Source organism: Macrosteles quadrilineatus, unplaced genomic scaffold (genome assembly GCF_028750875.1).
Source record: "Macrosteles quadrilineatus isolate MER2022 unplaced genomic scaffold, UCM_ALF_1.0 Scaffold_4__1_contigs__length_99947679, whole genome shotgun sequence".
NCBI classification, from domain to species: Eukaryota; Metazoa; Arthropoda; class Insecta; order Hemiptera; family Cicadellidae; genus Macrosteles; species Macrosteles quadrilineatus.
The window spans coordinates 90,267,348-90,280,621 of record NW_026542597.1 but is presented as its reverse complement, the minus strand read 5'-3'; the positions used below and the strand labels follow the sequence as shown (position 1 = coordinate 90,280,621).

The following is a 13,274-nucleotide window of genomic DNA, read 5'->3' as shown; positions in this document are numbered from 1 at the left end:
TCCCTTGTATATTATTAATCTATAGTAACTCTACTAAGTTTGCGCGTTTGCGTTATTTTCGTCTACGTGATGGTTGGGTTTGAGCATAGATCAAACATACAACGAGTATGTCTAATCATTGATTATGGGTAGTTTTATTTGTGGTTTGAGCGAGCACGAGCACAGGCAACTAATGATGTATTAAAACAACAGGTTAAATTTTAATTGGCATAAGACATAACCAATTAAGTTGTAAGTGTTTATTTGATACGGGGTTTTCAAAAATCTTTGCTTACAAACAAAAAAAAACCAACATGATTAGGGCCGTCCACATATTACGTAACACGTTTTTCGTAATTTTTAAACCCACCCCTCCCCGTATGACGCTGCATCCATTGTTCATTATTTTCTTATGTTCTTTACGACTGAAAGATCAGAGGTTAGATTTGATGAGACGTTTGATCTTGTAAAACCCACCCCCTGCTCGTAACGCTAGCCAAACCTCTCTCTTGAGCGTTACGGCATAAGTGGACGGCCCCATCCCATAGTAATTAGTGAAAAAAAAATAAAAATTGGCTATTAATTGCTAAATATAACAATTTTTTTTTACCACATCCCGAACATTTTTTGGGATGTAGTTAAACAAAATTGCAGGGGCAATGAGCAGCTAAGCAATCAGCTTGTTTCAGCAAAAACAAAAACTATTAATATTTTAGATTAGCATTATTAGTGTAAAAAATAAAGTATGCACTTACATGTCATGTATGTACCGTAACCACTGAGCATAGACCGTAACCTACCGTAAGGAGGAAATGAAATCACTGATCCACTGTAGACAGACGAAAAGAACTGTAACTGTAGTAGGCCAGTAGGCCTTTATTGAGTTTTAATGTAAACAAACAAATGTTTAAAATGATGTATTTGTCAGATTCAGCAAACACCTAATTACTGGTTACAGAATGTTACACAGAATAACTTTATTTTTTATATTACATTCTGTGTTCGCTAGTCAGATTAATTTGCAATATGAAACATGCTTGGTGTGGTGACAGTAGTTCTTTCAGGAACTAAATTCAAATTCTGCCTGCACTCTAAAGGCCTAAGTTGTTGTGGTAAAATACTAGTACTTAGCTAATTTTAACTCAAAGCCTCTTGCTGCCAGTTATTCCACAAATAATGTTTACTTTATTTACTCTGTAGGCTAGGCTCTAGCAGTAACTTAGACCCATTAATAACTACTAGGCCGTATTTTTCTAGTAGGCCTAATCGTGGGCTTAGGCCTATACAATTTCAAGATAAGCGCTGAATTTTCAGAAAAGCAAAATTTAGCACTAATGCCATTAATTTAGGCTCAGTGGCGTAATTTCACGAAATCCTTTGGGGGGGGGGGGCAAACACTGGGGGGTATGGAATATCCCCCAGCAAACGAGGGTCCGGGGGTCCTCCCCCGTAAAATTTGGCAGTTTTGAAACAAAAAAGAGGTGTTTAAGCTTATTTTAATTCTCAAAAGCACTTGGAATAAAAAAATTATGAGTAAAATTTATTTAAATTTAGGCAGAAAATTGATGAAACTAACAATTATTGACAACAGACAGAAACATATTAATAAGTTAATATGTTGGTAAGTTAGTCATCTAAGAAACATGATCAATAGTTTCATGGTGTATTAATATTATTTTTGTTATTAGATTTATGACCAAATTATCTTGTACAACATTAAGACCTATAGCAATTAATACGGTTATATTCATAGCCCATTTTATAACAGTTCAATATGGTTTTTAAATAAAATACAAGTAAGTTATTTAAGTAGGTACTTAAAAGCAAATAAAATTTTATTTTCAATAAAATAATTTGACACAATTAATTTGAATGTGCTACTGAGTCACTAAAAAATAACATTTTTGTTTCAAATTACTGTAGAAGAATAGGCAGATTTTTGTCTGCCGTGCTTTTTAGGATTTGACATGAGAAAATATTTATATTAGCTAGTAACTTACACCATATTTTTTTCTCTAGCCCAGGAACCAGGGGGGGGGGCAATTGCTCCCCCGCTCCCCCATTGATGCCCCTGGTTAAGTTAGGCTATATGCGAGTTGGGTGGCACACTTATTCAACTAAGTTATTGCAAAAACACAAACTATTTTAGGCTTGCGAATTAGTTTGTAATTACACTGTGACATTAAGATCAATGTTAATTAGCCTAATTTTTAATAATATTAAAAAAAATAATATTAAAGTTTGGCCAAACTTTGATATCTTTTTAAGTTATCCTAAGTTACCTAAGTTAATCGATTGGTGGCTGCCTAGGCCTAGATATCGATATTGAACTTTTGAGTTTTTGTTAAATTAGTTAACTTAAGTTTGGTTAAATCCATTGCGATCAATAGTTTTAATGTTTGTTAGGCCTAAGTAATCCTAGGAGTCGGATAGCTTACCGTATCAAAGTTTTGTTCACCCAAACTTTTATTTTTTTGTTTAATCTGTGCTCAATGTTTAATGTATCTGTTTTTTTTTTTTTTTTTTATTGTTTTTGAGTTTCTCCACCTGGGTAATTATTTAAGAGTTAAGTTAAGTTACAGTTACAGAGGGGTTGCTTGACTCTTTTAAAAATTCTATCTTAGTTCTTACAATCATCAAACTATTGTTTTCTCTGAAAAATATTTAATCTTATACTTTATTTTGTAGATGTCCAGTTTAGAGGGAACTTGTGGTAACATTGTTAAGGAAGAAAAAAACGTTGATGAAATAAATGAAGAAATCGACCGACAACTCTTTAATTTTGTGAATTTGGTTTGTTTACAAAACTTTTTTTAGGCCTAATGGTTATTTAGTTGTAGTTTTGTTTACTACATAGTGATTTTTGTTTGAAATGTAAGTAGAACCTATTTTTTCGGTTTAGGGTTCAAGGTTCAATTGTTAAATTTAGAAGCCATCTTTCAAGACGGACACTAAATAGTGTTTTTTTAGTGTATTTTACAGATTCCCTGATAGGAAATAAGTTATTATCAGGTCTCATCGTAAAACCTGAACTCTGAACCAATTTACTTTTTTGTTTTGATATCCCTAAAGGCCAAACAACACTATTTGTTAAAATTGTTATTTAGGGTGAGGTAGTAAAACGGCTAGATTTTGAAATATCACAAAAATATCATTAAGAAAAATACTACAGTTGTTTTAACAAAAATCATGTTTCGCCTTAAAAATAATTTTTTTTTATTTTTCAATTATGTGTCAATACAATGGTGTCCTTGGTTTTGCACACATTGTTGAACTCTGAGATGAAATTCACCCGCATGACATTTTTTAGCGTTTGCAAAACGTCTGCAAACGTTTTGTAGGGATTTGTCGTGCTACTGTAGCAGTGGTTTCAAATATATTCACCCAAAGAAGGATAGCTTTCCTTCATGGCATTATGCACGTATGTTTACATTCACTCAAGATCATTTTGAATTGTCATGCTATGAATAAGAAAATGCTTCTTTTAATTTAATTTAATTAATTTATTTATTTTAAGCATGCATTATTGATATTTTAACATAAATACTACTTAGTTGAATCAATATTATATTTATGGATGTGTGTATGTGTGCGTGTGAGTGTGTTTGTGTATGTATGTGTATGTATATATATGTTCATTTATTTTAAATATATACGAACTGAGTAATATTGCCTTATAAAGTTGCGAAAATTAATTCATGAAGTTATATTTTATTTATTGTATTTATGTGAATCACAATTATTTAATTTTTCAATTGCTGTATTATGATTGCTCTTATACAACGTTAGCTAAACATTGGGTGCTATGCAACAGTTAATCTTTAAATGGTTGTGCATCTTAAATGGGTTAATAGCTTATGTTTGAAGTTAAATTATTTTTATTTCTTATTTATATACAAAAAGCACAATTAGTTTATTTAAGATATGTTATTGTTATCAGTGTTATGAATTATTTACCATTTTTGTATTTGCTTAAATTTTATGCATTATATGAATGTCTACACAGTTTAATCAGGATTGATCTAAAGAAGTTCATTCAGTAAATATTCAGTAATACTAACAGTTATAACTATTTTCAGTAAATAATGTTTTGTTATAAGATAGAGCCGAAACCCAAAGTGCTTGAATCTCCAATGTTTTACAATTTAGTTAGAATAAGTATTCAAAATCAATGTGTAGATAGCTTTTTCATCCTGTGTGTATGTGTGCGTGTGTGTGAGTCTGCCATATCTATGCTGGCGAGCGTCGTCGTCGCCTCGCCGCGGGTCCGAGCTGTAGGTCCAGGATAGCGGACCTGCACAGCGTCGCCTCAGTCACCCCTCCCCCGCCCACTCCTCTCCCTACTGATAACGCTCAGATCCTTGCCAATAACCTGACTCCATTCCACAAACAATTCAAAGCCGCTCATATTAATGCACAGTCACTTTGTAAACATATTGATGAAGTCAGAGCAATTTTTCAATCGCAAAATTTTGAAATTGTAGCTGTTTCAGAAACCTGGTTAAAGCCGAGTATTTCATCCGGGATTGTTGCAATGTCTGGTTATTCTATCTTTAGGAATGATCGGCTTAACAAGACTGGTGGTGGAGTGGCTGTCTATGTTAAGGACGGTTTGAATGCCAGACTATTGTATGCATCTCCGGGTGAGTACTCGGCTAAACCCGAGTTCATGTTTTTAGAAATTTGTTTGTCTGGCTCAGATGCTCTTCTCATGGGGGCATGTTACCGCCCTCCAGGCGTGGGGCATCTGGCAGATTTTGAAGACATTCTCTTGCGCCTCATGCCTGGCTACGGTCGTATCTTAATCATGGGCGACTTCAACTGTGACTTATTGAAACCTGAACGCTACGACTGCAGACAATTAAAAAACATGTTTGACTCTTGCAATTTTACTATACTTCCACTGGACCCAACGCACCACACTGCCGAAGCTGAAACTCTATTAGACCTCATCATTGTAAATGATCCAGAAACTTCAGTCCACCACGGACAGCTTCCAGTCCCGGCCATATCTCGCCACGATTTAATCTATTGCGCCCTTTCAATAAGAGCACCAAAACCCGAACAAAAAATCATTACGTATAGAAACTTTCGAAATTTCAATGAAGCTAATTTTTTAGCTGATGTTTATTTGATACCTTGGCAATCTATACATACTCTAGAGTCTGTTGATGACATGGTAAATTCCCTAAATGAAATGATTTTGCAGTTATATGATAAGCACGCTCCAATGATTACCCGAAGGGTTAATAAGAAGCATCCCGTGCCTTGGATCACAAATGAGATCCTCAGGTTAATGGCTCAGCGGGACTCAGTCTTTCGTAGAGCCAGGAGAACTAGAGATGTGGGGCTAATGGCCCAATACCGTCAGCTCAGAAACCAAGTTAAGCAACAATTACGTAACTCTCGCCTTCATTACTTCCATAGGCTGTTTTCAGATAGAAAACAGGCTTCTTCTGTGCTATGGCGTAATTTAAAGAAGTTTGGTCTTGGAAAACAAGAACAGTCGAACACTGTATCTGTCCCGTTAAATGTATTGAATGATTATTTTTTATCAGCCTCTACAAATTTAAATAGCACAGTTATTCAGAACCATTTAAATGATTTAAAACTGCAATGCAATTTAAACAATGATTTTCCTGAATTTCGTTTCCGTACAATTTTGCAATCTGATGTTTTGAAAGCTATAAGACGAATTACGTCTGATGCTACTGGTTCTGACAATATCCCAATTTCTTTAATAAAACGGGTTTTGTTTGCTCTCCTCCCTACGGTAACTTTCATTTTTAATTCTTCTCTAAGAACAGGTATTTTCCCAGAAAAATGGAAGTCTGCTATAGTCCGTCCTTTGAATAAGATCTCATCCCCTAAACTTCCTCAAGATTATAGGCCGATTAGTATTCTTCCAGCTCTCTCTAAGGCACTCGAAAGAGTTGCCCATTCTCAAATATCCGATTTCCTCTCTCAAAACAATATTTTAAACGAATTTCAATCAGGTTTCCGGCAATCATATAGCACTGAAACGGCTTTGCTAAAGATAACTGATGACATACGCCTTGCTATGGATCGTAGCCAATGTACAATCTTAACTTTATTTGATTTCAGCAAGGCTTTCGATACAGTCAATCATGAAATTCTTCTTACAAAACTCAAAATAATAGGTTTTTCTAATAGTTCATTATCCTGGATGAGATCATATCTTCATGGCCGAAAGCAGTGTGTGTCTCATGACAAAACTATGTCTGACTGGAGTCAGGTGCCTTGTGGTGTTCCTCAAGGATCAATACTTGGCCCTTTACTTTTTACTATCTACATAAATGACATCAGTTCAGTCTTACAACACGCCAAGTTTCATTCTTACGCTGATGACTTACAAATTTACGCTCACTTCAAAGTCAGTGTGGTGAATGAAACAATCACATCAATGAACGACGACATCAACAGAATTGTGGAGTGGGCAGCAAAGAATGGACTAAAACTTAACCCTGACAAAACCAAACCAATCATTATTGGCCACGCACGACAACTAAACCGACTTGACCAAAACCTTTTACCTCACATCACTGTGAATGGTACTGTATTGCCATACCAAAACAAAGTTAAAAGTCTTGGTTTGACGATACACAACACACTAGACTGGACTGACACGGTGGTTAACACTTGTAAAAGGGTGTTTGCCGCTGTCCACACACTGAAGAAGATGCAAAGACTTTTACCATTTCACATTAGACTTTTACTGATCAAGTCACTAGTGTTTCCCCACTTCAATTACTGTAATACCGTGGTTAATGATATGACCGTGGCTTTGGCAACAAAATTGCAACGAGCTCAAAATTACTGTATAAGATTTTTGTATGATCTTCGACGAGATGATCACGTCACACCGTACTATGTAAATTCTTCTCTTTTAAAACTGTCTGACGTTAGAGAAATACGCATTATTAATATAACTCATTCGGCCATCAATCTCAAAATTCCAAATTATCTCGCGATCAATTTTAGATTTTTAAATGAAAGAGGCGCAAGAAGAAATACCCGCTCTGGCTCATCAACTCTCCAAATTCCTCACCATAAGACAACAGTTTATAATAGATCATTTACAGTAACAGCATGTCGCCTTTGGAACTCACTACCATTCACTATCAGGAGCATAGAATCCCGTTCCCGACTGACGGCGGCGCTGAAGGCGTACTATCTCGATCGGATGACCGTGGCTTGGTGGGATGGCGTGCGTTAGGCCTAGGTATGGCAAAGAGTGAATGTGGGTGTGTATGCGTATATTAGGGACAAAGATTTATAACTTTAGTTTTTACTTATTATTTTGTTTATAGTTTAAAAGTTTTATAAAAATACATTGTTTAGTTTATATTTAGTTCATAAGAGGTTAACTGTAAGAAAGGACCATGTGGTCCTAATGTTCGCCTCAATAAAAAAGTATTTTCATTTCATTTCATTTTCATTTCATGGCACGGAAGCCCGTGGGGATAGACTAAACTCACAACGGAAAGTGCACAGAGCATAAACCACACTACCGGTATCCACATTTTTTTAACATGCCACAACAGCAATCACAAGCTCATCCAACAATACATGGCTACTGAAATTTCCACTAGTCTAGAGGCCTAAGGACTGTTCTCCCACACTCTAATAGCCCCGAATTCCTCGTCAGCTAGTGTCAAAATCGTGCCGTTTCACTGCCTCACCCTGTATAACTTATATATGTGTCCATGAAAACCATCCAATTTTGAAATTCAGTATGTTGATAACGTTATTAGTGTAAACCTACATTTATTTGATTAAGATTGTAAACCAGCATGATCGAACTATGTAAAAGATGTTTTATGATGTACAAATTTCTTTTCCCCATTTTCAACCTTCAAAACATAAAATTATACAATTTCTCCCTAAACCATTTTGTAGAGCTAAGAAAAAACATATTAAGTTAATTGGGTAAACTGAAGTGTTGTAGGTTCAATAGTTACACAGACAATTCTGTAATCTTTACTAAAATGTTCTAGTTTGCTTGCTTATGGGTATTGTTTTGATCAGATTTGGCAAATTTAGTTATATCACTCAAGCTAACATTTCACACCAAACAACCCCTTAACTTACCTCTACCTGTAGCAGCAAACCTAAGTACTCGCTAACTTAATGTTAACTTACCTTTGGGTGAATAGGGGAATGAATCTAACATAAGTATTTAAGGAAATACTGTAAGTAAAAATCCAATTAGGAAAATGGAAATTATCTTAGTCCGCAGCAGTACAGGGATATTTATAGGAACGTATACACGAATAACAAATCTATCAAAATAGTTTCAGGCATACATACTTAAGTTTATGTTTATGGCAAACAAAAGCATTATTGCAGATTTCTTCACCAGCCCTACAATATTAAGAAAATCTTTTGAGGAGGGAAATATAAAGTTTTATGTACCTATTTTGAATTTGTTTATTGCTACATATCTACCTAGACCTCAATTCTTAGCCGAGCTAGTTTAGTATCAATTTCCTCTTCTTTTAGCCACATATGTTTTCCTCATTGTACACTGGGTATTTACATTGTTTAGGATATCCCTAACATAGTAAAATTCGAGCCTCAGGATGAAGACCCAACACTTCAAGTTGAAGAACTACAGGGTGTTTCCCTTCGTATTCTTCAAACACAGGTAAAATCCTAATGATTCATTTGATTTAATCGATTTGGTTTTAGCGAATTTCCCATATAGGGAATAAGCTATTACCGTAGTACTCATGGTAAGACCTGGACCCGGGACTGATTTAATTTTTTGTTTTGAGGTCCCTGGAGGCCAAAAACACCATCCGTTCAAATTTATATATATATTTTATGTGTGTGTCCGTTAGCGCAATAACTTGAACAAAAAGGATCCAATTTTGATGAAATTTGGTGCCTACGCTTATTCGAACCATGGGAACGGGGGTTTGTGGGGTGTTATATGGGGTAAAAATGGGATTTTCCCATTTTTGACCCTAAAAACAAAAACAGTTCCAATTTCTTTTTAAACCATTTTGTAGAGCCTTAAAAAAAAATAATTTAGTATATTGAAGCGCTGTTTTATGCCTAACGGTGACAAAGAATATTCAAAAATAGTGTATTTTAAAATTCCCATGATATTCTTATGGAGAAAATGAAAACTGTTGTAGTTTACTTGTTTGTGGATGTACGTTGATAAAATTTGGCAAATTTATTTATTTCATCTTATTCTATTGACGTATGGTCAAAACAACTTTTTACCTTCCCTGTAGCAGCAAACCTAAGCACTCGTTAAATCTAATGTTATTTAAATTGGGAATAAATAAATATGTCTCATTTATGGAAATATTTGAGAAAAAATGTAATCAGACAAGTTGAAATTCGCTTAGTCTGCAGGTTTGCTGCGGCGGGGGTATTTTTAAGAGTAGGGCCTACTATGGTTTAAATATTTATTCTTTTGCTCAATTATTTTATATGTTTTGAGGGGTTTTTTAGTGTTGCAGGACCCTAAAATGTGGTCAAATCAGCCACATGGCCACCTTGTATTTTGGGAAGTTTAGATTATCTTCTACATAGTTTTTACCCCCTATTCTTACTTATGGGTCTCACTGCAGGGATAGGGTTTAAAAGACGTACTACTGTACACAATTTTTTTTCAACTTGTTCTTTCCTTTTTAACTTGCAGTCCTGATCCTAATATTCTGCCTAAGCAAGGTTTTACATTATTGCACTCATACATAACCCTTAGTTAGCTGAGAGATATTTTTTTTTTATGGAGGACATTTTAAAAATTGTTGCAGACAATTTACAAAACAAATTAAGACTTTGTAGACTTGGGATCATAACATTTATTATTAATTTATTAAACTAATTCAATATTGATATGAGTTAGATTTTATTTGATTGTAAGAGTATGGTTCTAGGAGGAAACGCAGGACACGAGGGAGGATCCCATCACTACAGTGAGTACAGAAACCTTTGTTTGCAGTCATTGTCACAAAACATATCACTCCAAATCCACATTGTCAGTTCACATACGAAGAGTTCACTTGCCCGACAGCTGTTACAAATGTCCTGAATGTGATAAAATATTTACAAGCCAGGTAGGGTTGAAAATTCACCAGAATACGCATTCAGACGATAAACCAACAATGTGCAAAGAGTGCGGGAAAACGTTCAGTTGTGTATACAATATGCGTGTTCACCAGCGGGCCCATATTGGACTGAAGCCGTTTCTATGTGCTGATTGTAACACAAGTTTTTACGACAAAGGCAGCCTCCGGAAACATCAAAGGGTACATTTGAATGTTAAACCCTTTAAATGTTCATATTGTCAGCGTTCCTTCAGACGAAACTCTTCGTTGCGGAAACATGAAATTACACATATCGGAAATAGACTATTTCAGTGTAACACCTGTAATAAGTGGTACAGTACGAAGGAAAGTCTCAAACGTCACCAAATCGTTCACACTGGAGTAAAAGCCTTCACCTGTCATGTTTGCGGGAAATCTGTTTGTAACCAATACACACTGAAAATTCATATGAGAATTCACACCGGCGACAAACCTTACGCTTGTGACCTCTGTAAACTGAGGTTTTATGACTCCAGCACGCTGCGGAAACACACAAAAAATTACCACATTCAAGAAAAGTCTTTCCAATGTGATTTGTGTAAGAAAACGTTTGCGGATAAAAGAAACATACAACTACACATGGTGACTCACTTGCAAGTAAAAAAATATGAATGCAAATTCTGTGATAAGTCCTTCACTGGAAAAAATTACCTGAAAACTCACATCAATATACACAACGGAATTTACGAATTTGTCTGTGTAGTTTGTAGCAAAGTTTGCGTTTCTAAGGAAAACTTGCAGGCTCATCTTAAATGCCACGAGGAGGAAAAACAGTTTTCTTGCGAGGTTTGCAAAAAGTTTTTCAGAGACTTGGGATCACTCAAGAAGCATTTTCGCACACATACAGGTGAACGCCCGTACACTTGCCAACCCTGTGGGAAATCGTGGCGGAAAAGCAGTAGTTTGAAACAACATATGATGAAACACCGTGGCGAACAGGAGAAGAAAGTTAGTTGTCCTGTTTGCCACAAACGGTTTACCTCGACCCGCCTCAAGGTACACTCGATTATACATTCGGATGTAAAACCTTTCCCTTGCTCGCACTGTCCAAAAGCTTTCCACACGAAATCGAATAGAGATGTACATGAACGAATCCACACCGGAGAGAAACCATTCTGCTGTCCGAAATGTTTCAAACGGTTCGCACAGAGTGGTAATTTGAAGTATCATAGTCGTAAATGCCAGTGAAAATCAAAACAAAATTACTGAGCTGAATGAGTTACCGGGTAGTAAACAAGATGAGTTATGTGACAAGATATTTATCTTTTTACATTAAGGGTGATTTTACCAATCCTGGGACAAAAAAAGGAGTATATTTTTATTTCAACCAAAAGGAAGACAATTTGTTTGTTTTGAGTTGTTTTTATTTGATTTTAAAATATTAGTGAATATTTCTATTTCTGTTTGAGACAGATTTCTTAAACGAAAATAGATTTTAAATTTTCAGTGTTATTTAGTTGTTTTAATTTGTTAAATTTGTAGACAATTTTATTTGAGTGAAACTCTTTACATTAGTTTAGGTTGGACTTATGAGTTGTTGATTTCAAAAGCTTTATTAATTTGTTACTGTTGTCACTAAATGTTCTGTGATATAGTTTAATAGTTTCTTTTTTGTTGTTTGTGTTTATTTTTAAGAGAGTAAATTTAGTTTTTACTATCTCAAGTAATTGAGCAAAATGCCTATAAAAAGAAAGCTTTGTGATTTTTGTTACCAAAGTAAAGGTTTTTTTTCGTAAAAATCTTCATATTTCAAAGATATAGATCTGCTAAAAGAAATAAGTCAACCTAGCAATCGATCGACAAGGATTACATTTAGTTGACCTAATTGTGATTCAACCACACTCAGAAATTTTTATTTTTATATACAGTAAATGTTGACATTTTTACTAATTAGTGATGGAATAACTTAGCTTAACAAGACGCAAAACAATGTCATTATTGAATACATCATTTTGTTTCAAACCATCGATAAGTTTTAATTATCATTACAAAAAGACAATTTTAGTTGCATTTTGATATTGTCTACCAAAGAGGAATCAACATAACAGACTGATGTTTAAGGCCGAGCCAAATCTACTCTTAATAAGTGTTATTTTTTACTGAATAAATAATTTTATTATTTGTTGGCCTATTTTATTCCTTCTTGATTTTTTCAATTTTTCCGCTGGGCTTGCCAGGCCTACTAACTGCGCACCTGCAGCCATTTCTTATTGCTAATTTTCCAATTATTTGACCTTTTATTACATTTTTAGATTTAACTGGGTGCAGTTAAAGGACCAATGATTGCACTCACAGAAGTGCTCAAGGTTTTAAATGAAAACATCTTAAATTGTAGAACTTATTTACTTCTAACAATACTGGCAATTATAAAAATAACAATTATTGAATATGTAAACAGTGAACAGTTCTAATCCATACACCAATTACCAAAAAAGTGACAAGAAATATAATCCAATATCGTGTTGGTAACATTATTTTTCACAAAATTTTGAAGTAGTTGTGGGAAATATAAAGTTATAATTTATCATCAGTAACGTGTTGTTGATATTTTAATTTCACGGTATTGTACAAAAAATTAGGACGAGCTAATAAAGCTATTGATCGATAAATCATTTATTACTTAGTTAAACCTTATCGAATCATCCTTCATCTGAATAAGAGAGACGGATAAAAGGATAAGTAGCCTTTGTCTACACTGGCCCCATGGCTTAAAATGTGTTCTATGGCCTACCCAACGAGCACATAATATAAATGGGCCTACCCACTTCTTCAAGGTAAGCTAGCTGCTATCCTCTGTATTCTACAATTAAAAAAAAAACTTGGTGAATTTTTAAAGGGGGTTGCAACAGGCATGCATTAACAATTCTAACTGTTTAATACTAGTCACTTTTTTGATAATTGGCTCTTATAAGGTTTTGATTTTACAAAAAAAATTGTGCGACACCCAAAGAAGTAAAGACACAGTCTAGAAGAGAATCTAAAAAATGTCTTTTAAATAGAAATACTGAGGTTTTAAAACTAGTATAATGTTTTCAAGGCAAAAAATAAATAGCTTTATCAAAATAAAGATCTTAAAAGGTGTGGAAAATACACCATAAAACACAGCAAACTCCAACTAATGGCATCAAACTATTATAAATTGTCATGATTATGTTTGACCAGCTATTC

The 13,274-nt window shown here is 34.6% G+C and overlaps 1 protein-coding gene across 1 annotated transcript; it reads left to right on the top strand.

The window, feature by feature from the left end:
* Nucleotides 1–4,513: 4,513 nt before the first annotated feature.
* LOC128993135 (oocyte zinc finger protein XlCOF6-like) lies at nt 4,514–11,584 on the top strand. Its single transcript, XM_054416893.1, has 5 exons — nt 4,514–5,058; nt 6,307–6,551; nt 7,083–7,207; nt 8,549–8,647; nt 9,897–11,584. The coding sequence occupies exons 1-5, from the start codon at nt 4,514–4,516 to the stop codon at nt 11,292–11,294; spliced, it is 2,412 nt and encodes an 803-aa protein (XP_054272868.1). The 3' UTR covers nt 11,295–11,584.
* The last annotated feature ends 1,690 nt before the right edge of the window (nt 11,585–13,274 follow it).